The 26038-nt window shown below is 40.2% G+C and overlaps 4 protein-coding genes across 4 annotated transcripts; 1 reads left to right on the forward strand and 3 right to left on the reverse strand.

The window, feature by feature from the left end:
• The first annotated feature begins 4262 nt into the window (after window positions 1-4262).
• On the forward strand, window positions 4263-7788 carry LOC143462827 (uncharacterized). The gene is made up of 5 exons (XM_076961121.1): window positions 4263-4406; window positions 4666-5127; window positions 5256-5297; window positions 5596-5677; window positions 6532-7788. The coding sequence occupies exons 1-5, from the start codon at window positions 4346-4348 to the stop codon at window positions 6617-6619; spliced, it is 735 nt and encodes a 244-aa protein (XP_076817236.1). The 5' UTR covers window positions 4263-4345; the 3' UTR covers window positions 6620-7788.
• Window positions 7789-8585: 797 nt separating this feature from the next.
• On the reverse strand, window positions 8586-10979 carry LOC143462833 (uncharacterized). The gene is made up of 4 exons (XM_076961128.1): window positions 10314-10979; window positions 10182-10223; window positions 9605-9683; window positions 8586-9395 (listed from the first exon to the last, which is right to left on the reverse strand). Exons 1-4 carry the CDS (start codon window positions 10756-10758, stop codon window positions 9314-9316), a joined length of 648 nt encoding a protein of 215 aa, XP_076817243.1. The 5' UTR covers window positions 10759-10979; the 3' UTR covers window positions 8586-9313.
• A 4198-nt stretch (window positions 10980-15177) lies between these two features.
• LOC143462803 (uncharacterized) lies at window positions 15178-20390 on the reverse strand. Its single transcript, XM_076961094.1, has 6 exons — window positions 19018-20390; window positions 18604-18732; window positions 18132-18381; window positions 17335-17486; window positions 16896-17024; window positions 15178-16642 (listed from the first exon to the last, which is right to left on the reverse strand). The coding sequence occupies exons 1-6, from the start codon at window positions 19383-19385 to the stop codon at window positions 16438-16440; spliced, it is 1233 nt and encodes a 410-aa protein (XP_076817209.1). The 5' UTR covers window positions 19386-20390; the 3' UTR covers window positions 15178-16437.
• Window positions 20391-20692: 302 nt separating this feature from the next.
• LOC143462806 (uncharacterized) lies at window positions 20693-25367 on the reverse strand. Its single transcript, XM_076961098.1, has 5 exons — window positions 24744-25367; window positions 23883-24132; window positions 23566-23717; window positions 23314-23442; window positions 20693-20959 (listed from the first exon to the last, which is right to left on the reverse strand). Exons 1-5 carry the CDS (start codon window positions 25157-25159, stop codon window positions 20776-20778), a joined length of 1131 nt encoding a protein of 376 aa, XP_076817213.1. The 5' UTR covers window positions 25160-25367; the 3' UTR covers window positions 20693-20775.
• Window positions 25368-26038: the final 671 nt, after the last annotated feature.

Consider the following 26038-nt stretch of genomic DNA (forward strand, 5'->3'; position numbering starts at 1 on the left):
TACGTTTACAAGATGACAATAATTGAACCAGTGTTTGTTAATTTTTTAAAACAGTTTAAATTACTGTGCAACTTAAAAATGACTAATTACGAGGTTCTCGAGACAAAAATTGCCACAGGCCTGGAGGTTACTTTAATCCGGTGTTTGTTTGACGGCGCTTGTTGAAGTTCAAAGATGAGATTATCTGACAGGCTAAATTTGGGTGGTCCGTCTACAATTGTTTCTCATTGCTGGGATTTTTATTCGGTTTTTCCATCAATCGCAATTCCTTAGACAACGGATCCTGTATTGCCCAGGTACAGAAACTAACAGCCTCAAATTGGCCACGTAGGCGAAACTCATTTCGGAGAAACGAACGACCATGTACCGCCTTGCTTAGCAATAACCCTATCACCAGTGATAACAATTTTTACGGTTGTGTAGCAATGAATTGTGGGCGAATTTATAAGCCCAGTGCACAATAAGTAATGGCACAAACAGAAAAAATGCTACACTACCTATTACAATGGTCCAAAATACTAAATTCGGTTTCGCAAAATGCCTGAAATGATTACGTCTCTAACATTCTTTGCAACTAATCTTGACCCATTAAAAGAGTTTATTAAATTGTGGGCCTACGAATGCAATCATTGCAAGGTAGGACATTTGTGGACAATATACAACGGTTATATGTAATGTACATAAAAATAACGGCTACGATATACAACGGTTGGTCGGTGTGCCTCACCCTATAGCCCATGCTCACATTCTTACAAGATAAAGGAACTAAAACTATACTTGACCTGGCTTCAAGGGCCGAACGAAAACGAATTATTTTGTCACTGTTACACTATGCAGTGAGAAAAAAACCAGTACATGGTAGATAGTACATTGGAATGTCATTTATTGATTACTTCAAAGCGCTTGCTCTAGCAGTAATTTCGATGTTGAATGGTGACTGGTTTAACTGAAAATAATGTAGCATAATTGCCATCCCTTTTCCAATGTGTGAGTGTGCGTCGTGTAATAGTCCACGCTGCTAGCAGCAAGCCTTATCGAAACTGCGAAACTCACAATGTTGGTTTTAACGAGACTGCGTTAACTTGCGACAATAGAATTGAACCTTACAGTGGAAATCCGGTTGCAGCACAAGGCAAGCCAACACAGAATGACGCGTTCCAGGAAACTGAATTTCGAGGAGTTACGTTTATTTCTTATCGGCCCCGCTTTAATCCCATGGCCTAGGCGTTTACTTCACCCAGTCCGGGTAAATTTATCACTCTTTTTGACGACTTCCTACATAATTCTATCACAGTCACGTGGACATGATCGAATCACTCGAGCATAAAAAATACAAAGGACTCTATTACGTCACTCGGTCTCGTGCGCTTCGGGCCAGATCGAACTGTAAGACAAGTAGCCAAGAGAACACTTGGCGCATACGTGGAAGGGCACGCTGATGTGTAGGCTTGAACCGGTATCTTATGCTGCTGACAGTTATCTAACATGTTTGAGTGCTTCTATAAGGCATTTTTCGGTTGCTTGCTGCAGTGAGCAGTTTTTTAGATTACTTAGTTGTAAGTTTTGTGGAAAATCTATAGTTCTGCAGTCAGGCTAGGCCGATGTGTTTCTTCAGACAGTGAAATAGCATTTTTTCAACGACTCATCTGACAGTTGGCATGTGTTAGATACAGGCACTGAATTATTGATAGGTTTATACCCTAATGGCCAGTTCAAATACTGCTTGACTCTGATTTGTTACGGCAGTAGACATCATTTGTAGCGCAACTTTAACAACAAAAAGGGTTTAGTAAAAAAATAGTCATCTGTTACGTCACAAACGTCATGTCAGAAACTATAAGCAAGCTGTAAACACAGTGCGGTTGTGTCGTGTTAGTGATTTAACAGGCTAAGTTTTAAATGTGAGTAAAATAAGCTGCGATATTTACGTGAAATAATAGTTACTACGTCACAATAAACCAATGGTTTCTGCATAATTAATTGCAATTAGATGTATTGCGATATCTGCGAATTTAAATATCTTAATTTTATCCGTGCAATCGTTGTCTTTAAAACTGTGAGAGAAATGGAACAATTTTCAAGCGTTATATACCTTATTGTGTATAATGAAGTCCGTCTCTGGTTACTTGAGGCGTGTTAGTTAAACAAACTATTTGCGTCGTTCTATGTATTCTCTTATGCTGCCTATTTGAACGTTATATACTAAGTCAATAGAGCAGCTATGGGTCGTATTGAAACAGTGGCGGAGAATTGGTCGTTACTGTGCTTTCGTCTCCTTGACTTGTGTTCTCCAGTATAAGCAGGAAGGAAAAGTTTGAAGTGGTGTTGAGTTTAATAATTGTTTGTTTTTGGAATAAAATGTATGTACGCTATTGCAGTCACCATTTTGTGGAGTCACAGACGAGTAATGTAAGCTGGCTTGGAAAACTACGGAATGCACATAGCCTAAGCCAGATCACAATATGTCTTGCTGGAATAAATCGTCTTTGCTATTTCAGCCCCAAATTTATATGGATCGGTTTTATTCCTTATAATTCCTTAAGTTTCTTACAAACATCGCTTTTTATTATTTTCTCGGCTAGTTTGTTCTGATGAAGCAATCTTCTCGAAAAAGTGAAGTTAACCTTTCTAGCGGGGCTTGTGCAGTTTTGGTTCCGCTTCGTAAAAATTACTCCAGAGAAATATTTGTTGTGGTTAATATTGTTGCAATTTTAGATATTGGTATAGCTCCAACAAATACGGAAATATTTGTTACCGAGAAAACTTATCGACCAATACTAAATTATTTATTCCCTCTGTTGTGCAGCTTTAAAGTTTAAAGCTCAATTTGGTTCACTCGTGTATGAATTTTTAAGTCTTTATGATATGGTTGTTGAAGTGTTCGTACAGCCAAAAACGTGCGTTTTATCTTAAAGCGTGTGTTGTTTCATATTCCTCCGCCGCAGTCACGCACTGAATATATTAAAATTAGCGCAAGTATCATAAAATTTTCGCCACGTATGAGTCGTTTTCCGCGTATGATTACTCAAGGCGTCTTTGTCAAGCAAGTTGTTTGCACTGCTGCTTTGTCGGGCTATAACGCCTACTTCTGGATTCTGGTAACGTTATTTCGAACAGCTGAAACGACCTTTCTATTATAGTAGCGACAAACTAGGCTTTTTAAAATTTGACCGAGGTGATTTTTAACGTTAACTAGCAAGTGACCACATCTGATAAGCGGTGTGTTGGCCATGCCATGTTCTTCAATGGCATTTCGCAATCATTTAAAAAGCAAAAACTCATCTGCGTTCCAAGCTTTCTGCTGTACTCGTGTGCACGTTTGTTTTTTCAGTTTGTTGAAACGGTTTTGATGACTCACTTTGTTTATTGTTTCATCATTAAAGGCTTTCTGACGAAACTGCGGTTATTAGTTGATGAAGTGATTGCATTTGAAGGTTCCTTCCTTGGCCAATCATAATTTCAAAGGCTTTACGCATAGGAAAGAACACCTTGTACAAATTTGCGTTTGGGGCCCTGTAATTGTTTTATGCGCAACCTTATAGGGAAAAAATCGATAAACGTTTTAGTAAGCCATAATTGGTTTCGTTGCACGTAGCAGACATTCTTTTAAGAGCGTTAGTGTCATAGTATTGTAGGTTTAGGTTGTGGTTTTGCGATTGCATAAACTGGTATAATGGTGCGAACCTCCACGCCAGTTTTTAACCGGTTTTGTAATTCCAATGCAATATTGACCGATAGAGGCAAGACAGACACGAGACAGACAGGATCTGCAGCCGACGTAACTGGTTTAACAAACACAGAAGTTCAGTAAAACTTTTTCTGAAGGCGTGTCCGCCCTACAATGCGATAGCATTGCTTTCACAACCAGCCCTAACATCGTAGTCTTCTTGGGCTGCTGCAACAGTTAATACAGACTTGAGCTCATCAACTAACGTCCACCACGGGCTGTTGCTCTGGTTTAGATTTCTGCTGCTTCTGGAACCGGTTCTACATTGTTGAGGATTATCGACCCTGAGGCAGTTTGACAGGATCAAGCTGAAAGTTGTAGCTGTTTCTTAGCCAGCTATTTTTAATTATTACACTTAGCAACCCTTTGTCAAATGTGATTCATTGTAAGTTTGATTTTAGCGACTTGGACTTAAAATTCAATCGAAGTTAGATGCAGATTACAAAGTAAATTTAGGTTTAGAATAAAGCATTTAAATCAGTTTAAGAAGAAATCTTGGAAGTCGTTTCATACATTTGGTTTCTAAGTAATTTACTGCATACTGATAAACCGGCTTTTTCTTCTAGGATTATACTGGTTAGTTAAGACTTGTAATCGTTAGACTATATTTCGGACATAATGTATTTACCTGTGCTAAAGATTTTGTTGCTGTTTCTGGTTAGTCTGTCAGCAATTTCAGGTGAGTGTTTTGAAACATTGTTTGGGGCGTTGGGCTCCATTAAGGGCGGATGAACTTAACATAAAGTAAATGTTTTTTTCATCTGATTACAATTTAATTAACAACTGTCCTCCACACGTCTTTTACCAGATAATGCTGTACTTTGATTTAAACTTTGCGGAGTCTACCACTAAACTTGGATTCTGGCGTTGTCAATAAACACGCATTACATACCCTTTATAAAACTGGGCTTTGTACAACATTTTATTACATCATACAGGCTCTGTTGGACAATCCACCGCTCTTCCCACCAACGAAAGCGCTTCTGAAAATAACTCTACAGCCACAGTAGGTTCAAATGATGTTGACTCGAGTTCCACAACGGCAACCGTAATGGAGTCGACCGAAGTAACCCCTACAAACGCACCGGACATAACCCCCGCAACCGCACCGGAAGTAACCCCTCCAAACGCAACCGAAGCAACTAACGCCGAACAAAATTTGACAACTCAACCTTCGGTTTCTTTAACAACTAACAATGACACAGAAGCAACGGATGCTCCAGACGCTTCGACTGCCAGTGGTCTTTCTCACACCAATGCTAGTTCTGCAGATGAGACGGTACCGGCAACGGAAACACCTGCAGGTGCTGACGATACCGACCCGACCGAAACTTCCACTGCAAATCCTACTGACGGTTCTGACGTGACAAACATCGCAACAACGAGTGGGGCTGATGGTGGTAAGCTTGGCCTGTTTTGTGACGTAACTACTGCTTACGTAGCTGACAATAACGACAAATAACGCAACAATTGTTATTTTACTGCAATAGTTTTGTCTTCATGCGCATCTAAATTAAATTTCTTTCAGGTCCGGTGCCAAAACCGATTCCGAAAAGTGGTTTGCCCGCAGGTTAGTGTCATTGTGAATTACTTATCGCTTTTCTTATTAACTAAATAATTTTTAATACCTTGCTCGTAACACGTTCATTTCAACCTAGCTAGATTGCTGGTATACGAGTATATAAAGTTCCGTATACTTCTGAGAAGTAGAATTCAAGATTAATATTTATCGTGTGCATGTAAGATAAGGGTAATTGGCCAATGTATGTTCTTTCGCGTAAGGCATTCGATGTCCTGGAAAGATTTTGATATCTCCAGAGTTTTCTTTTTTAATCAAAACTCTCATCGACATCTTATTGATTGTTTAGGTGGAATTGCAGCGATTATTGTGCTCGTGGCCATCGTGGCAATAATTGTCGGCGTCTTGTTGGTCCGAAGCGCCCAAAAAAAGTAAGTGACCGGTAGTTACAGTTGCTCCCATATGCAAGGTTGCCATCGGTTTGGGCTCAAAAATAAGGACGACCAGTAAACGAAAGAAGAATACTACCTTAAACAGTGCACAACAGAAGGCAATTAATGTTCCTAAAAAATCATGTTCTTAATTTTAGTATCTCTTTGATACAAAATGATATACTAAAGGTGTCGAAATGCCCAAAATAGGAAACTCTGCCCTAAAAATGAGACAAAAATAAGGACGCAAGTGAAAGTAAGGACGTTTCTTAGAAAAAAGGATAAAATTATTTTCTAAGACACAGACCTTCAAAATAAGAACGGTATATACGGCAACCCTGTATATGTGGTTATAACGTGGGGTCACCAATTTGATTTCATGATGCAAATTGTTGATAGTTACGGTTACATCGGAGCAATTAAAATGGCAGTAAAATGCCCGGTCTGTCTGCAATATATCTTGTTACAAGAAACATTTCATACGAAACTGATTTGACCTTTTTGTCGAAAGACTGAGAAATTTTGTATTCAAAGGTTAATCTAAGTTTAATTAAAAATTTGTTGTAAGATGCAGATTTTATATGGGACGTGCGGTAATATTTTTACAGTTATGACACAAAACTGTGCTTTGCTTAATTTTTTGCTTGTTTACCGAAAATATTACTTGAAAATAGATATATAGCTTGATTAAGTTAGTTAAGAGTCATATACATGAGCGATATCAACCAAATCTAAGAAAACACAAGACAAGCATATTTCTGGGCACTTAGCGGGCTCCATTCCAAATTTCGTAGAAAAATAGTAAAATCCCGATTAGTTTTTCCGAGTTTTAAAATCATCAATTTGTGACGCAGGAAACGGCAACGGGAATACCAACAGCCCGACGACTTCGGAAATCCAATTTCTTTCCCGTCTTTTAAGTACGATGACGACAACATGTGAAACCGACACACTGGATATAATTTTATAAAGTAGTTCCTGTTCTTTAGTTCCGTTTTAGCTGTCAGGTGAAATCGTCGGCCTTCGATCCCAGCCTCCATATTTGCTTCGCTTTTCGCAGTCGTTTTTCACTTTATATGCAATAGACGCACCCGGTCTGTTCGCTACAATTGGACTTTCGCCTTTAATAATTGTCTTTATTCTGTCACTATGCTTCTATAATAAGCTCTTCTGGTGAACAATATTTGTGACAATTCCGCTTTTTTGTTCCAATTTCATCCGCTTATTGCTTGGATGGTTGTTGCGTTTGTTCAATTTGTTTTGGGGTAAGTCTCAAGATTTGACTGATGGTCGAATGACCAGGTTTTATAGGTCAGTACCCACTGGCGTGGTGCTCCGTTCGTTAAACCTCTTTGTCACGCCTTTGCGTTTGATCTCTTCAGCGCCAGGCCAGGCCACGTTTTGATCTCACACGCCAGTACTTTTCAAGGACGCGCCAGCAAGCTGTGGAAATTTGGGCAAATTGTTTTAATTTTCACATTCAATGGCTTCAGACTTTGTTGTTCGTTGCAGCCTTCCAGTATAGAAATTTGTGACATTATTTGATGATGTCCCGACTGTTTCTACCAGCTTTGCGGTTATTTCGTTGCAGTTAGTTGTGTAATTACGTCATGATTAGCGTAGTTTATTCTGCCAAATTTCGTTTGAATTTTGTGGCGTTTCATTTGTTTATCTCGATTTCCGGTCGTCATTTTGTTTTACGAAAAATTTAGTAATTATTTGAACGTGAAGAATCGTCCTTCATTGTGACCAAGTTATTCTGGTACGGGGATGCCCCCGTAGCATTTTAAAAACCGAGCATCGCATGTAATTTACCATGTTTTAATAATGTTGTTGTTTTGTGAAACTTTTTGTTTTTATTTGACACGTTTGTCGTTGGCTACGAGTCTTGTACATTTGTACGGTTCGAAGTCGCATTTTTCGTCTCCTTTCCGCTACAGTCCACGCGGTAGATTTTCAGAACTTTTTGATTTCTATGTTCGCTTTTGTGCCGTGACGACTCTTTAGTGTTTGCACGCCCCTGTACTCATTTCGTGCCTGTATTGTTCCGCCCTTCCGTTGATTATATTCTTCGACCTGTTAGAATATTAAAACATTTACGTCTACGTCCATCTATGACGTTTATTTTCTTGTCTGAAGAAAGCCTTTGTGACGTCATACAAGCAGTACAAGGGTTTCGGTTTCAGGTTTTCCCCAAAAAGTTACTTCATTCATCGGTGTCTGTCAGTCCCCGACCACCCGCAAAAATCATGAAGCAAACTCATCTTTGTGGAGCATTTGGGTTAAAATTTCGCATAACTTTTACGTCCATCTTGACCGGAAGTGAGGTCACAGCGTTCAATGTTTTACACGTCAATTCCGGTCAAGATGGGCGCACAAGTTATGCTAAGTTGCAAATGGTGCTTGCTCGACGACGACATCTAGTAACTGCTGAGTTTCCTGGCAACGCTGAAACGACTCGAGTTTAAGATCAATCGGCCGCGTGTCTTCAACATTTTACTCTTATTATTAAAAGGCGCAGTGTCTTTATATTCATGTTTTATTTTGCAAATTTTTTCAACTCCTGTTTGCGAATGAGTGACAACTTGTGCTCAACAACGTAAGCAGAGAAAGATATTCAGGAATTATTCAAAGCGGCCATAACCTCCATCGGCAACATAGTTGCATCTATTTTAGCCTGTTTTGCTGCTCGTAATAAGTTCCATGTTCTGGGAATAATCCGACTATAACCTTATCTTGAGTAAATGAGATTACTATGAGCTGTAGTTTCGCATCTAACATACCTATAACCGATATAATTATGTTACACTAGAATCTAGTGACTAGATGTATCATTTTCAAAACCATTTTTATTACACCAATGACATTGCTTTTACGTTATTAATCTGTACGTTAAATTGACATTGTTGGCATTCCGTAGTTGCACATCAGTGCTAGGCGATAAGCATAACGCTGTTGATGTGAACAAGTTGTAGTTGTTGTCCCCTCTGCTACGAAAGCGAAGTTGAGGATTTATTTTAGCGTTAACAACATCTTTTCACCGGTTCGTTGATTTATTGCAATTGCGCTTTTGCCGTAAGATTAAGAAATATGTTTACGCAACATAACCGTCTTTAATGAACAAAGTTTTGCCAATTAACTTGATTAAACCTTTAACACGGTTGTTATTTATTTCGTGCTAACCAGGCAGCAATGTGACATAGAAAACACCTTTGTGACATTTTAGGGTTTAGAAGTTCTAAGACCGACCAAAAAACACTTTCTTAAAAAACCTCTTTCCTTCTTATGTCAGCTGCTTTTCGCTGAAAACCTTATTTTCAGGCAACAAATCAAACTTGACATTGGAGGTATAACTCTCTGTAGAATATTGAGGAAACTTCATTTAAGCATTGTCAATACTGTGCACCGCTTATCACAAATTGCATCAGCGAACTCGCAAAAGCGGTTTGGGGGACGGATTTGCGGACAACATGTCTCGTATGATTAATGTACCCGCTCTCGTCCGCCACCGTTTGGCAGCGTTACAAAATTTGTCGCGAAAACGTGAATTGTATAATAAAACAAAACACGAGACGTGACATAAACAAATGACAAATGGAAATGGATTTCTAGATTATAAAGTTTCCGAGAACGACTTTATATTGTGTCGTCATCGTAGACAATTTGGGGAAATGAAATCGGATTCCCGAAGTTTTCCGGTTCTTGAAAATGTCGCTTTCTGCGCATAGATAGATGACAATTTATGAACATGTACAGCCAGATAGTCTAAGCTATTACTTGGCATTTCTAGTAAAAACAGAACGCCAAGTAATTTGTGGAAAATATAATCACTAAGTAGTGCACATGCGCTACACAGAATGTTCTAAACCTTAAAGTATAAGACTGTCCAAGTTATACAATTGAAAGAGCCTCTTGAATGAAACTTGCCTTTTTGTAAGTTTGAAGATAACAGCGATTATGACGCTGAAGAAGACAATCGTCACAACCGTGATCCCGATGAGTCCCCCTGTTTCCGTGGAATCGAAAAAAATTAATTCAATTTTATTTTACAGATTTAAAACTTCCATTAACATGACGCTATGTTTATTTTTTAGTCTGACCGCTATTGTTGTAAGAAAAATTCCTCACAGACATTTGCAACTAATAGAACGAAAATTCATTGAACAGGAGCCAAAGTGTCTCATTTCGAATTAATTTGATGACAACATATTACAAGCTAATTGCAAAACTTAAACACAAACCCTATAGCTGCATAGCTGTATGCATATCATGGTCAAAATTAGAATAACAGGAAACAAAATATGTAAATTATAAAAATTTATTTGGACCGGTCCTAGAGTTTCTTTAATTTCCCGAAAGAAACTTCAAGACTCTGGAGTCTAGACTTGATTAGGCTATCACTTTTTTGCAGTGTTCCTTATAAAAATGACTTCATACACGTTGTAAAACTCGTCACCAGAAATGAATTGACTGACTACTATTTATGACGCAATAATTAAATCACCTTGTGTTAGACCTCGGATTAGAAGCTTCTTACTTGCTACCCCTGTAAAAAGATTTTAATTGTTAACGAAACAAAACTCACAAATATTTATTTCTGGCAACAGCGCTTATAATAATTTACAGCCCTACTTACGTATTTTATCGCCGTTTAGCGACGTTGTGGTGACAGACGTTAATTTTCCATTTTTGGTGTTTTGACTTGGCGTCGTATTTCCAGCTGGCACTGTCGGTGAACTTGAAACCACAGAGAAGATCGATGATGTTTCTGACGTAACTGTTGGTCTGTCGGTCGATGTTAGTCGTGTCATGGTTGAAAAATTCGGCGATTTCGGTGTTGACAAAACTTTTATTGACGATGTTTCGTATGTTGTCTTTGCACTAGTTCCCGGTGTAGCTGTTTCAGTAATTGATGATGATGTTGATGTCTCGCTACTCGTCAAATACCTTGTTGATGGATGGGTTGCTAATATGGTTGCTTGACTGGTTGTCATAGGAAAGGTCTGCAATGCGGTGGTGTAAAATGGCGTTGTTGCTGATTGAGCCGCCGCATTCTCAGATGTTGATGTGGAACTTGCCATTAATATTCTAGCAGGTTGTTGCGTTATCTGCGTAGTTGATTTTTGTAGTGTACTTGTTGAACTTGTTGTTGATAATGTTGGTGAAGTTAATGAGGTTGAAGATGTTAATAATGGTACCGCTGAAGTTGTCCGGGGTGTTCTAGGTCTTCTGGTCGTCGTAGTTGTTGTACGTGGTGTAACTGGTTTCTTTGTTGCAGTTGTCCGGGGTGTTCTAGGTCTTCTGGTTGTTGTTGTTGTTGCTGTCGTACGTGGTGCTCTAGATATCCTGGTCGTCGTAGTTGTCGTACGTGGTGTAACTGGTTTCTTTGTTGCAGTTGTCCGGGGTGTTCTAGGTCTTCTGGTTGTTGTCGTTGTTGCTGTCGTACGTGGTGTTCTAGGTCTTCTGGTTGTTGTTGTTGTTGCTGTCGTACGTGGTGCTCTAGATATCCTGGTCGTCGTAGTTGTTGTACGTGGTGTAACTGGCTTCTTTGTTGCAGTTGTCCGGGGTGTTCTAGGTCTCCTGGTTGTTGTAGTTGTTGCTGTCGTACGTGGTGTTCTAGGTCTTCTGGTTGTTGTTGTTGTTGCTGTCGTACGTGGTGCTCTAGATATCCTGGTCGTCGTAGTTGTCGTACGTGGTGTAACTGGTTTCTTTGTTGCAGTTGTCCGGGGTGTTCTAGGTCTTCTGGTTGTTGTCGTTGTTGCTGTCGTACGTGGTGTTCTAGGTCTTCTGGTTGTTGTTGTTGTTGCTGTCGTACGTGGTGCTCTAGATATCCTGGTCGTCGTAGTTGTTGTACGTGGTGTAACTGGTTTCTTTGTTGCAGTTGTCCGGGGTGTTCTAGGTCTTCTGGTTGTTGTCGTTGTTGCTGTCGTACGTGGTGTTCTAGGTCTTCTGGTTGTTGTTGTTGTTGCTGTCGTACGTGGTGCTCTAGATATCCTGGTCGTCGTAGTTGTCGTACGTGGTGTAACTGGTTTCTTTGTTGCAGTTGTCCGGGGTGTTCTAGGTCTCCTCGTTGTTGTAGTTGTTGCTGTCGTACGTGGTGTTCTAGGTCTTCTGGTTGTTGTCGTTGTTGCTGTCGTACGTGGTGTTTTAGGTCTTCTGGTTGTTGTTGTTGTTGTACGTGGTGTTCTAGGTCTTCTGGTTGTTGTTGTTGTTGTACGTGGTGTTCTAGGTCTTCTGGTTGTTGTTGCTGTCGTACGTGGTGTAACTGGTTTCTTTGTTGCAGTTGTCCGGGGTGTTCTAGGTCTTCTGGTTGTTGTTGTTGTTGTACGTGGTGTAACTGGTTTCTTTGTTGCAGTTGTCCGGGGTGTTCTAGGTCTTCTGGTTGTTGTTGTTGCTGCTGTCGTACGTGGTGTTCTAGGTCTTCTGGTTGTTGTTGTTGTTGCTGTCGTACGTGGTGCTCTAGATATGCTGGTCGTCGTAGTTGTTGTACGTGGTGTAACTGGTTTCTTTGTTGCAGTTGTCCGGGGTGTTCTAGGTCTTCTGGTTGTTGTTGTTGTTGCTGTCGTACGTGGTGCTCTAGATATCCTGGTCGTCGTAGTTGTCGTACGTGGTGTAACTGGTTTCTTTGTTGCAGTTGTCCGGGGTGTTCTAGGTCTCCTCGTTGTTGTAGTTGTTGCTGTCGTACGTGGTGTTCTAGGTCTTCTGGTTGTTGTCGTTGTTGCTGTCGTACGTGGTGTTTTAGGTCTTCTGGTTGTTGTTGTTGTTGTACGTGGTGTTCTAGGTCTTCTGGTTGTTGTTGTTGTTGTACGTGGTGTTCTAGGTCTTCTGGTTGTTGTTGCTGTCGTACGTGGTGTAACTGGTTTCTTTGTTGCAGTTGTCCGGGGTGTTCTAGGTCTTCTGGTTGTTGTTGTTGTTGTACGTGGTGTAACTGGTTTCTTTGTTGCAGTTGTCCGGGGTGTTCTAGGTCTTCTGGTTGTTGTTGTTGCTGCTGTCGTACGTGGTGTTCTAGGTCTTCTGGTTGTTGTTGTTGTTGCTGTCGTACGTGGTGCTCTAGATATGCTGGTCGTCGTAGTTGTTGTACGTGGTGTAACTGGTTTCTTTGTTGCAGTTGTCCGGGGTGTTCTAGGTCTTCTGGTTGTTGTCGTTGTTGCTGTCGTACGTGGTGTTCTAGGTCTTCTGGTTGTTGTTGTTGTTGCTGTCGTACGTGGTGTTCTAGGTCTTCTGGTTGTTGTTGTTGTTGCTGTCGTACGTGGTGCTCTAGATATGCTGGTCGTCGTAGTTGTTGTACGTGGTGTAACTGGTTTCTTTGTTGCAGTTGTCCGGGGTGTTCTAGGTCTCCTGGTTGTTGTTGTTGTTGCTGTCGTACGTGGTGTTTTAGGTCTTCTGGTTGTTGTTGTTGTTGCTGTCGTACGTGGTGCTCTAGATATCCTGGTCGTCGTAGTTGTTGTACGTGGTGTAACTGGTTTCTTTGTTGCAGTTGTCCGGGGTGTTCTAGGTCTTCTGGTTGTTGTCGTTGTTGCTGTCGTACGTGGTGTTCTAGGTCTTCTGGTTGTTGTTGTTGTTGCTGTCGTACGTGGTGCTCTAGATATCCTGGTCGTCGTAGTTGTCGTACGTGGTGTAACTGGTTTCTTTGTTGCAGTTGTCCGGGTTGTTCTAGGTCTTCTGGTTGTTGTCGTTGTTGCTGTCGTACGTGGTGTTCTAGGTCTTCTGGTTGTTGTTGTTGTTGCTGTCGTACGTGGTGCTCTAGATATCCTGGTCGTCGTAGTTGTTGTACGTGGTGTAACTGGTTTCTTTGTTGCAGTTGTCCGGGGTGTTCTAGGTCTTCTGGTTGTTGTCGTTGTTGCTGTCGTACGTGGTGTTCTAGGTCTTCTGGTTGTTGTTGTTGTTGCTGTCGTACGTGGTGCTCTAGATATCCTGGTCGTCGTAGTTGTCGTACGTGGTGTAACTGGTTTCTTTGTTGCAGTTGTCCGGGGTGTTCTAGGTCTCCTCGTTGTTGTAGTTGTTGCTGTCGTACGTGGTGTTCTAGGTCTTCTGGTTGCTGTTGTTGTTGCTGTCGTACGTGGTGTTCTAGGTCTTCTGGTTGTTGTTGTTGTTGCTGTCGTACGTGGTGCTCTAGGTATCCTGGTCTTCGTAGTTGTTGTATGTGGTGTAACTGGTTTCTTTGTTGCTGTCGTACGTGGTGTTCTAGGTCTTCTGGTTGTTGTCGTTGTTGCTGTCGTACGTGGTGTTCTAGGTCTACTCGTTGTTGTAGTTGTTGCTGTCGTACGTGGTGCTCTAGGTATCCTGATCGTCGTAGTTGTTGTACGTGGTGTAACTGATTTCTTTGTTGCAGTTGTCCAAGGTGTTTTAGGTCTTCTGGTTGTTGTTGTTGTTGCTGTCGTACGTGGTGTTCTAGGTCTTCTGGTTGTTGTTGTTGTTGCTGTCGTACGTGGTGCTCTAAGTATCCTGGTCGTCGTAGTTGTTGTACGTGGTGTAACTGGTTTCTTTGTTGCAGTTGTCCGGGGTGTTCTAGGTCTTCTGGTTGTTGTCGTTGTTGCTGTCGTACGTGGTGCTCTAGGTATCCTGGTCGTCGTAGTTGTTGTACGTGGTGTAACTGGTTTCTTTGTTGCAGTTGTTCGGGATGTTCTAGGTCTCCTGGTTGTTGTTGTTGTTGCTGTCGTACGTGTTCTTCTAGGTCTCCTGGTCGTCGAAATTGTTGTACGTGGTGTAACTGGTTCCTTTGTGGCAGTTGTCCGGGTTGTTCTAGGTCTCCTGGTCGTCGTTGTTCTTGTACGGGGTGTTTTAGGTTTTCTGGTTGTTGTCGTTATGGGAACTTGTGGTCTCGTTGTTGCTGTTGTTTTTTCCAAAATTGGTTTTGCGGTAATATTCCGTCTGGTCAATCCTAGTTGTCTTGAGGTCTGGTTTAGTGATGACGTTTTTGTAAACATTGACGTCACTGTAAAATATAATTTTAGTCAGAACTTTAACTTGAATAAGAGTTTGTTTTTGACTTTTCTAGCTATTATCGTGCTGATTATGATTTTGGTTACAGTAGGATTTATGTTAAATATTAAACATGACGTCATACTCCAGACATGGTAGTTTACAGTTATGTCGTTAATGCCTTGGTGCATATGCTCTTGGCTTGACGTACTGTTTTCGCTTTTAGTATTTCTAAACACACTTTTGTACCACATTACATATAACTTATTAACTTAACTCACCGAAGAAAAACAGAAATAAAACTTTTTGAACATGATACATTTTGCTGAATTAGGAGAGTTAATATTATCGTTTTGAAAAATGTTTCAAATCTGCAAACAAAAAACGTTTTAAAACAATACAATCTCTTTTTCTATTTCATTTTAACTCTTAGAAATGTATTAATGTAGAGGATTCTGGAATAGTTAACTTCGAGCCCTTACTTAGACTGATCAGAAGTTAAATATTTAAGTCCCTGAATAGCTTTTTTGTCGTCTTTTCGAAGTAATTATTGTTTCAGCGAGGTGGAAGCTTTCGAACTGACTTCATGCTTTTTATTTCATGACAACTGACGTATCGCTTTGTTTCTGCGTAAAATTAAAAACAAGAACGAAATAAAACAGAGTGTGATAATAAAAGAGATTAATTATTATGAAAGAAAACCGGTTCCTATAGCATTCGACAAATATACAACAATTGATTCGAAATTTTTCACATTCGTTGATCAAAGTTTGATTATCCTAGAAAGTTCACTTTACACGTAAACCTGACTCTGTCTGCCGTGTTTCCTCACAAAGTTTAATATAACTCAGCAGCACTGCAGAATCGGCCAAAGCCATCTGAAAAGTCTGATATTTATCACCGGCAAATTTCTCTCAAACATTAGCGTTGGTTTTCGATCATTGCCGTCCTGACATGTCTTATTTCTGTTATGAAATCTTCCTTACACGACTTCATTATCTCGCTTGCAAACCAACGCCGGCCGGATATTGCAGCGCTTTGCCAAACCCATGCAGCAAAATGCATATTTTTAGTAAATTGCATTTATAGCCGTTTTGCAGAAAATATTTGATTTCGCGCCAGCATATATCATTATGAAGGAATTACTTGAAAATGTCGTAATTTTCACAACAAAAATCCCCGAACATTGTGGTGCAATTTGCCTTGCCTTTAAAACCCGTTCGTCGCTTGTAGATTGTTTGCATTTCCGTATTAAATCTTGCGCAGTGAAACAACAGATCGAAACAAGGTTTACCAACTACAGTGATTTTCACCAAAGTTTTTTTTTGCGTGCGCTTGTTTTTGATACAAACTTTTCGATTTTTCAACAAAATCGAATAGCTGAGTGATGTCGTGTTTATTTGTACATTGCAACATTTTTGTGATTGTCCTGTCTGGTCGCAGCGTTGGTCACAAACAAAATGAGCTGGCAAATCCAGAACAAATATTAAACTTTTACTTTTCTACTTAGTAATGGTTGCAGTATCAACTACTAACAAATATGTTTTCGTATTTCACTCTTCTTGGTTGTTCTGTCCATATAAGCTATAAACCTTAACATTCATTTAAAGATTACTTCTGAATCACGGAAAACTGTCAAAGGAGCTTTAGTGTCATCTAGCGACTAGTTAATATTATGTATTTTGCTGAACTATATTCCATAAAGCGACAGTATTCGGGAAGCTTTTTGTTGACTTTGTTCAACAGACAGTTGTTCACGTGGTCGCAAAAAAAACGAAACAACATCACGAATGCAACAACTTTGAATAAATTAAAGACATCACGACAAAATTTTGAAGTTATTTATATTTGAGATAATCTTGCAGCATCTTATCCGACCTCTCGCATGCATCCGCCATTCTGCATCGATTAACAGGATCTTCTTCCATCGTGCAATGCATTATCTTCTTAAACTCGTTGTAATAACGATCCGGGATGATATTTCGGAAAGGGGCTATCAGCCACCTTCCAACCCCGCATGTGTGCAGCGACGCGTCGTAGCCTCTGGTTTAAAAGTTACAGCAATTGGTAGGATTTATATATACTGATTCATATACTATACACTTATCAAAGATTATACCAATATTGAGCCTACGGCAGTGATTCTTAACCCCTGGGTTAAGAATAAATGAGCAATAAATAAATAAATTGGAATAAATTTAGCAAAAGTTTTGATGAAACCAGTTTAGTCGAATTTAATAATTGAGCAATGTCGTTTGGAGTTGCAATGAATCGATTAAGCTTGAACACCTGGTACCTGCAAGTGTTGTTTTGACAGTAGCCCATAATTTCCTTGCATGTGTAGTAAATCTTATGGTTAAGTGCACTTGATCTCCACAGGTTGCCACTTGGACGCGAGCAATCTTCATCCAGCCTACAAGACGACCTGAAGGAAAGACTTGATTTTTATATTGATTTTACATGTTTGAGTACATGCAGCTTCAAAGGTGGGCTGTACCGCAGTACCATCATAACGAGTTACTGTACCGCGGTATTTTTTCAGTACCGATACCGTTGGTATATTTTTGTCAACTACTGGTACCGCACTTTCAAAGTGCCGACTGTCCACCTGTGTGCAGATTACGCATTGTTTGATATACGATAAAATAATAACAATGACGGACGCTTTAGAACGCAACCATCGTTCAGACAAGTAAACAGTCCTTCAAAGTTTTCAGTCTATTCAAATAAATGACCTGGAGAGAAAGGGGACATCCCCATAGAAGAGAATGGAATCAGCATCGACAACATAGATATCAAGAGAGTCTGGTACAAGAAAGAGATTTGTGCCAGCGATGTCCTCCATGAAAACCTGATCTTCCTCAAACTGTTTGAAGAAACACGTGACCTGAAATTATTTCAGATTCAAACTAAAAAGGTTGCTGTGTATAGGATAAGCAACAATCAATGTTTTGTTTTTCAATTGCTGTAAATTAAAGCCGAACAACCTACATTTTACATACACGGCACCTGTGAATAGTTTACGGTAGTTTGAGACAGGGTTGTAACCAAGTCATTTTTTTCTGACTCGAGTCAAATTAATACGTTTAGTCTAAAAACTATTCTGAAATCATACACTATGCGATGCATTGAATCGATTAGTATAACTTTATGGCTGTCTATGAATTAGCCTGGTTGATATTTTTTACAAAGAGTTGTAAAAGCATCCGTTTTTGTTACCTAAAGTTGTTTTTATGCCCTCACAATCAACATAACGTCATTAACGTCACTCGAGTCAGGTTGAGTCTTCAAAAAACATGATTCCAGTCGAATCGGGTCAAGTTAATAACTGGAGTCATTACAACACTGCCTTGAGATATGTTAAACTTTAAAGGGTCATGAATGAAAAGTAATGAAAGTCTAATGGATAAATAAGAATCGCTTTTATGATCTAATGTAATCGCTTATCGTAATTGTGAAAGCGTCATCAGCTTTAAGGTATTTGAGCACGGAACCTTCAGCGTTTTATTATTACATCATCATTTGTCCATACCTTTGTGATCCACGTCATCACCAAAAGTTCGGGGTTTTCCCTGCCCGTGAGGTAGGATTTGACGTCATGCGCCATGGCGCAACCCTGGTCGACTCCACTCCCCTGACAAAATGGTCTTCCGGGCACGTGACTGACTACGTAGGTAATCCCACGGGCTCTGACGCATGCTCCGTACAATTCGGGGATTCCCTTCCAACCACGATGACGTAGCTTTCGGAGATTGGCGAGCTCTCTTAAAGCGGACGTGTAACTATGACAACACTTCAGTAAGAGTTTGAGTAAAAGCTGATGAGTGTATGAGAATAAAATTAGGCTATTGGTTAGGCCTAAATTGTAGGCTGTAACCCGCATCCCATGTTGCGTTAGGGAAGTGTATATGATGTCTATTAACTCAAGTTACTTTTCCTTAAATGCTGGGAAGAGTTATCGGTCATAACGACGCAAATATTTTCTTAGCAAATATAACTCTCACCGGTAGAGTTCGCTTTCACAACTTATGTTTTTTACGGTTGCCATCTTCAGTACCACCTTCAGGGAATCCCCTCGTTTGCTTCTGATTGACGTCAGATAAATTCCTTTATTGCCTTCTGCATTTTCCTTTCTATCACAGAAAAGTTCCTTCAACTAAATGGATGTTCCATAAACTTCCAACGATTACAATGACGAGCGTATACCCGTGTCAGCTGATTACGAAAGATATTAAGATTGCCAGATACAAATTAATAGAGAAATTCTAGTGATCGTTTGTTTACGATTAACTTATATTACGATGTAGTTATACAGGTATATGCTATACACTGTTTATTTACAGTCGGCCCAACAAATAGAAAATCCACAGTCACTCATAGAAAGTCAACGTCGAAGCAGCCCTGCTGTATGTACTTACCGAACCTCAGCCTTTTCGTCAAGGTTGGAAACAATTTGTTTGATGTCGTCACAATCAAGCCATTCATTTGGCGTTTTCTTGCTAAAATCGATCAATGAATTGACTTCGCTTTTTTTGAACGAAACCGATTCCGTTCTCACATTAGGTGCTTCACCTTCCCCTAAGCTGAGTTTAGGATTGTGCGCATCGAATGTTGATTTGGTGTCAGGTTTTCCTTCGTAATTTGGTGAAATTCTACCAGATTTCGACGCGGCGAGCGATCGCTTGTTATCAGATTTGCAGTCGCTGTCCTGGTTCCAAAATATTAGACCAATCAGAAAGAAGCACGTCACCCAGAGTACAAATTCCTTTAGACTACGACAACCCATGATACATCCGACCTTCTTAGTTTTTCAATCAGGTCATTCAAGGTCGCTCACATTCTCTCCCACGTTTCATTGAACTACACATAAATGTCCTCATTATTCGGTTAAAACTTTGCTTCACACATGATGACATGATGTCTGTTCTTATCATGATCCAGCGATCTGAAACAGGCCGATTATCACGTATAACTCTGTGCAATCAATCATCGTAATACTGTCCATGCGTCGACTAAATATATCTGATATCAATCATGCATTTTCTGGCGTGTTACGCGTCTTTCTTATTATCACTTAATTTCTTCCAATCTACGCTGAATACCACTGCCGAGTCCAGACAAAATTAACTACAGCAGCAGCAAATGATAAATTAGTTATAGTAAAAACCCTAGTACCGTTTTGCTTTGTGGTCGTCTTGACGACTAGCTTCCAACTTTCTTATAAACGTCGTTAGTTGTCCGAACAAGCAACCAAGCGCGCAATTCACTCTTTTGCTGCTAGTTAGAAAAATTGTTCAGACAAACATTCGGTGTCGCGTTACCACCAACCGTCAAATAAAAACGCCGTTGGCGAATAGTTTGCAGCATTTTTGTCGAAGCAGGCGTGGTCACGGTCATCTGAAATTTTACCGAACTAAGGCTTTTACCCCCTAAACGTCAGCTGCGCTAAACATAATCAAGGTTTCTTCTAGAACTGATATTTAAAAAAGATCGCGCGCGCCCTATCGCTCAATAACAGGTCGTCGACGTGTTGGTCAACTTTTCCACGAACCCACCCTTGCTATTATCTTCGTTACTATCTCTTAAATCTGATGTAATTGATTGTCTTGGATGTCTTCGTTCTAATTTGGTCTCGCGAAGCTTAATTATACGTTATACGTGAAAAGAAATTCTGTCACGATTTGTAGCTGTTTTTCTTATAAGTTTCCCCGCGGTCGTCGGCAGCAGGGTTGTACGTGGGAACAGAAATTGATGAGATTCGTTCAATGGACATGAAACGCGTTCTACGACTCATGGATGTTTTTAATACATTGGGGCATATTAAAAAAACGTTATAAAAACTTTGTTATGATTTATTTGTGTTTTTCCTTCATCCAAGCGGCAGTATTTAGTCAAATGTCGTGACCACACACGGAAACTGCGTAAATATTACGTCAGAAAGTAAGAATATTTTGCTATTTGATAATTTCGCGGGCTGAACGTGTAGATGTTGGATTAAGAAACTGAACATAAGGCACAAGGTTATGTACTTTGCATTGTACATGCCTGCACGGTGTCACGACGTTTATCGTTGAATTGAAGGAAACAATGAAACAACGGAACAAGCTTTAATTGCGATTCTACGTTATTTTGACAAATTTAACCGAAAGCGCGGTTCCTGGCCGTTTTGTTTAATTTCAAAGAAATTTGCTGACTGTTTCACAAACACTCTTCAACGAACATCTTGCTTCGGGGTTTTCCCTCGTCATACAACTGACTACGTCATCGAGAACTCGATACGGATGAGTGGGCGTGTATTGCAGAAGTGACGTCATCAGCCACCTTCCTAACCCGCAGGTGTGAAGTGAGGAATCGAAACCCCTAAAAGAAAAACTGAAGTGATTATGTAATCATTATTTATACCGCACTAATCCTATTGTAGCGTGATCAACAGCGTGTTTCGCTACAAACTGTTCCCAGATAACCAGCTGAGTGTGATTGCTTGGCCTGTGTAGGCTGTGTCTACAAAAAACACGATTGTTCTGCGTGTACAGCGCGTTTGGAAGCGTGCAGCACAGCCGCCGTTCCAAGTACGTAGTGGACGAAGGGTATGATCTTCATTGTAACTTATTTATAAGCCGCCTGTAATGGCACAGTGAGCATCTGCAATATATTTTCTACGACAACGTCACAAACAGCAGACAATGCGTAATCGTCTATGAATTTATTTACAACCCCATTCATCAGTGTTAGTGTCATAATCACGAATGATGTCATAAAGGTTACCACACTATCAGCATCACAATGTTAATTCTGTTAAACTTTGCTGCACTGTCCGATGTAATTCTACAAACATGAAAAGAAATAATCATGACCTCCTTCAAGCTTTTTGTCTCACGCTTGGACAAACCAATTAATTTTTTGCAAGTCTCTGATTAGCGCCGCAGGAAGTATGCTCGTGCTAAAAATCGTCATTCAACACCCTATAACCAGCTAGATTTGAACTCTTCCTTGACCTTTGTGTGTGGCATGACTACACAAGATGCCATCTTTGTCCCATCAGCTTTTGCAGCGAGACACAAAGTCGGTTGATTCTTCTCGTAGCCTGTGGCAGGAAATGTCTGTACGCCTACGTCTCTTCGACTCTTGTTGATGGTGGTGGCACTGTACCTGCCTGCACAGATTGGCGTTTCATCTATTTTTTCAATTATTGAGGGTTTGAACTCACGCAGGTCGCTCTGCTTTTCATTAAAATCCACAGAGCTATGAAGTTTTTCTTTGGAGTCAAGCGGCACCAAATGCCCGGCGGTCGTTCGTTCTTTTATTTTCAAATCGAACCGCTTCAAAAAGTTGCACATCCAGCCGCGAGACGCTGCGAATTGAGTCAAGCCATTCCTGGCAGCCATTGTTTTAGCCCAAACTGCAATTAATTTGGCGGATACGTGACGCTGCTGCTTGCGTTCACTGAAAATTTTTTCGATCAGCTCATCTTCGATGGAAGACAGCAATGGTTTTCTCCCACAACCTAACTTTGACTTCTTTTTTGACGGCCCCGGCTTCTGATAGGCTTCATTCAATCCAGCTTTGTTTTGGACCCATCGTCTCACCATTGACTCGTCCACTTGAAATTGTCGACCGGTTTCTCGATTTGAATGCTTTTCCGCAAATTTAATGACCTCAATTTTAAACTCCACAGTGTATGCTCGCCTTTTACCCATTCTTCAGGTTCTGATGTTTTCACAAAAGCGCAGCAGTTTGTAAGCACCGCACTTACCTTCGAAATACTACCCTGTGGTATTCGGCAGACGAGCGATCAATAAATAAACCCATCAGCTCATTGTTATTCTTCCAGAGCGGAGTTTTCATTGTCACGCATCGCACACGCACGTCCTAACCACTTCCAGTTCTTTTACCATGCGTTGGCCAGGCGAGCGCACACGCTCATTCACTACACCGACTACGGCACCGTATTTGCTCGATTGTAAACCGCGGTTTATTTCTTTTTGAGCTAACAATCGAGGGCGGCCTATTTTTTCATCAAACACAAAACGACAAAACTCTCTTCAAATTCATTTTGCCTGTTGTTTGGGATCTCGTCTTAGAGAAAAGTGCAGAGGCTTGTATGCTTATATTCCTTATATATATAATGCCTTATATTCCATTGCTACTTACTGAACCATAGTTGCTTACGATTAATGGCGCCTGAAACTAAATTTTTAACATCATCACATGAAGTGATGAGTTGCTTACAATGAAGTTAATACGGTATCAAACCTCGCTCGAATATATGTAGACTAATTTCGCGAGACAGGCTAAAATGAACTAAATTAAAGCTAAATTTCGTGAGACAGGCTGATGCAGGGAATTAAGAATGGAGGGCCAAAAAGAGGCTTTTATCAATTAAATGCGACCAATCAAAAAGCTCCGGATAAAATTTCGGTTTGATAGAAAAATAAAAGCCGCCATAAATCATTAAATCGTAAGCCGGCCATGAATATCACCCGCAAAACGATAATTAAAAACTTTTTATACGCCGCGCTTTAAAATCGGATGATTAACGGTATAGTTTGCCATTCTCTAGGTCTGTTAAACTTCTTGTACCCATATACTGGCTCCGGTACGCTCTAGCATAGCCAAAAAAGCGGAAAATAAACCGAAACACTTCTTTCCTTCATTGTCAGTCTCGCGTGCTTGTCTATTTGGCGTAAGTCTACTGAGTTGTTTTACGATTCTACCTGCAGGAATTGTTCAGACATAGCCCCATGACCTCCTCGCAACCGTGGTAGATGATTTCGTTCATTTCATTCCCAAACCACAGCTCGCCACCCGGCCTCGAACACTCCGAGTGTCTTCTGCAAGATGATCTGAATAGACATCTTATAAGTTAAATTTATTTTGCCATCAAGCGGAATATTTCTTAGAAGTATTGATTTTTCGATGATGACGTGTGCAACTTTGCACAAAATCTCAATAAAAAAAGGGATTACCTGGAGTACAACTTGACGTCACCGTAGAAAATCAATGAATTAAAATCGACCAGGTAGATGTCGAGCGTTTGCGGCGAAAAGATGAAGCTTGATCCGTTCATTTCTTCCATAAACACTTTGTGATTCTCAAATTGTTCAAAGTAACAGGCTAACTGCTGACGCAAAGAAAATGGCGTAATACTGTAATTCTGTCCAGAAGTTTTTTTTATACATTCTATCTTTATTTTTTCTTTTCTTTTCTAAAGCAGTTTTGTAAACATTAGCCAAATCGCACTCGAAAGGGGTGAAAGTATAGACATCTTATAATTACGTTTGACCTTTGACATCCACATTAGACTGGCCTGACTCCGATTTTCCAACTTTTCCACACTCCGCCGCATTTCTTCGCCGGCGGCGCATTCCAACGAAACTCCGGATCCGTCGCACAAAGGCAGTCCGCGGAGTTTTGACGTCACATACACAGCTAGGCTCTCGGTGACGCACGCTCCGTATAAAATGGGGATTCCCCTCCAACCAAGCGAGTGGAGTCGCTTCAGGTTTTCGATTTCTTTCACAACTGAATTATATCTGGGAGAAGGCGCATTGTTACATTTCACCATAGGTACCATAGTACCGGATTACTGTATCGCGGTACTTTTTCAGTACCGGTACCGGTACCGTCAATAGTTTTGAAAAAATGTGCCGAATCTCTGAATTGAATTTTTTTTTTTCAGAAATTTTAGTTGGTTCCGGTACTCGGTACTTTCCACGTGATAATTTCAAAATTGTAACGAGTATATTTTGAAAAATATATGTTAATTAATTCTTAATACCAATTTTAGCGTCTGTTGATCGTTTTTAATCAAGAAATATCAAGTAAAATTGTGAACGAATAACGTCACATATGTTTTGACCTGAAGTAACCTCTACCGGGAGCATAATAGCGGCAAACATTGCATTTGCAACAGCTTCTTTTACACAAAAAGTACCAATACTGAGTACCAACAAAGTACTAAACTACCTTTTTAAAATAGTACCGAATACCGGGACCGTCGGTACATTTTTCGCCAAGTACCGCTACCGACGGTACTTTCAAAGTAGGCCTACTGGCTGCCTACCTCTGCATTTTACACATCGAGCTATCTAGAACAAAACAACATTATTTTTGAAGAAATCTCCTTGTTAAATGACGTCATCACCTGTACACATCATCTTCTGACGTTACATTGAAGATGGTCGATTGCTTTATGACGAAATTGGCGGCATCTCCGTTCTCATGAAGTGAGTGATTAAAAAATGTGGTATGTCCGTTGCGCATTTCTTGCAAAAGCTCCTTTATGTCGTCACAAGACATCCAGTCTGATGTTGGTGGAGATGAAGAAAGAATTGGAAGGTAGGAAATGTGTCCCATAGTAGCTTTTAAATAATCTGAATCCTTCTCGTTTCCGGTGAATCCCCTTCTAAATTCATTTGGGTCGACATACACTGTGTGGATATTCTTCCACTGATAGAAGTCTACTGAACACTTCAAGGTGCGGTAGATGATAAGCCATGTTATGATTACCAGCACAACAACAACGGCTCGAAGTTTTGGTTTTGAACAAACTCGTCGCATGACGTCACTAGTGTGCTTCTGTCACCAAGATAACGTCGCCGTTGCTCTTACGATTTCTCATCTGTCAATTAAAGCATCTAACTTTGCCCTCATTAACTCATATATCTCTGTCGTTGACCCTTTTAACGTCTTGTTGGATGACTTCTTCCTCTTCTGCAACTTAGGGGCATGTGTACGAAAGCTACAGTCTTGATAAACACAGGCTTGCTCGCAAACTTGTTATAATTTACCGCATGACTTGTGACAGTCGCTTGCCTTAGGCGAAATATCGCAATGAAATGTGACTTAAATGATATCAAAGTGGTCGGTCCATTTAAGAGAAGTAACTTATTGTTGAGATTATAAGTTTCAAAGTTCAAAAAATACCTGAATGTTTTCATCTTTTTGCATGGTCATGATATTTAGTTGACCAAGACGCGCATGCTTTGTTTATCTTTAGTTGAAAATAGAAAGTTGTGACGCGTCGAATTCAATTCTATTTTTGTGGTCAATCTATAGTTTAAAAGTTACCTGGCAGGTTTGTTCATTTCAGCATACAGTTGAGTGTAGATTTCAAGCCAAGTTTAATTTTCCTACACAACATAATGCTTAGGTTCGAAGATTTTTAATGTTTCACTATATTTGCGGTCACGTTGTCTGCCAGTCGTTAAATTCAACTCAGAGTTTATGTTTATGTGATTTCAACACCATTTTCATCACTGTAATAATCTCCTCATAACCCAATCGAACTCTTCAATCTCTACAGGTAGTACTTGTAACTTACAGAGCATGATTTTGAACTTGCTTTTTACGTCATGGGTTAACATTGCAAATGACAACGCAAGATTTCACCCAAGAAAGGAGCCGCATTGTGCTGGAAGAAATACCCAGAAGCGAAAC

The sequence above is a fragment of the Clavelina lepadiformis genome, chromosome 6, assembly GCF_947623445.1.
Source record: "Clavelina lepadiformis chromosome 6, kaClaLepa1.1, whole genome shotgun sequence".
Classification (NCBI taxonomy): Eukaryota; Metazoa; Chordata; class Ascidiacea; order Aplousobranchia; family Clavelinidae; genus Clavelina; species Clavelina lepadiformis.

Excerpts from the sequence above, each read along its gene's own strand:
- LOC143462827 (XM_076961121.1), top strand. The coding sequence starts at position 4,346 with ATGTATTTACCTGTGCTAAAGATTTTGTTGCTGTTTCTGGTTAGTCTG. Across the intron at positions 4,407-4,665 it reads TAGTCTGTCAGCAATTTCAG|GCTCTGTTGGACAATCCACC; the intron begins GTGAGTGTTTTG and ends TACATCATACAG. Across the intron at positions 5,678-6,531 it reads GTCCGAAGCGCCCAAAAAAA|GAAACGGCAACGGGAATACC; the intron begins GTAAGTGACCGG and ends TTTGTGACGCAG.
- LOC143462833 (XM_076961128.1), bottom strand. The coding sequence starts at position 10,758 with ATGGCAAGTTCCACATCAACATCTGAGAATGCGGCGGCTCAATCAGCA. Across the intron at positions 10,224-10,313 it reads GCTAAACGGCGATAAAATAC|GGGTAGCAAGTAAGAAGCTT; the intron begins GTAAGTAGGGCT and ends ATCTTTTTACAG. Across the intron at positions 9,684-10,181 it reads AATCCGAGGTCTAACACAAG|GGGGACTCATCGGGATCACG; the intron begins GTGATTTAATTA and ends CCACGGAAACAG.
- LOC143462806 (XM_076961098.1), bottom strand. The coding sequence starts at position 25,159 with ATGCGACGAGTTTGTTCAAAACCAAAACTTCGAGCCGTTGTTGTTGTG. Across the intron at positions 24,133-24,743 it reads TCAGAAGATGATGTGTACAG|ATATAATTCAGTTGTGAAAG; the intron begins GTGATGACGTCA and ends GCCTTCTCCCAG. Across the intron at positions 23,443-23,565 it reads GACGTCAAGTTGTACTCCAG|ATCATCTTGCAGAAGACACT; the intron begins GTAATCCCTTTT and ends ATGTCTATTCAG.
- LOC143462803 (XM_076961094.1), bottom strand. The coding sequence starts at position 19,385 with ATGGGTTGTCGTAGTCTAAAGGAATTTGTACTCTGGGTGACGTGCTTC. Across the intron at positions 18,733-19,017 it reads GACGAAAAGGCTGAGGTTCG|AAAGGAAAATGCAGAAGGCA; the intron begins GTAAGTACATAC and ends TTTCTGTGATAG. Across the intron at positions 18,382-18,603 it reads TGTGAAAGCGAACTCTACCG|TTACACGTCCGCTTTAAGAG; the intron begins GTGAGAGTTATA and ends GTGTTGTCATAG.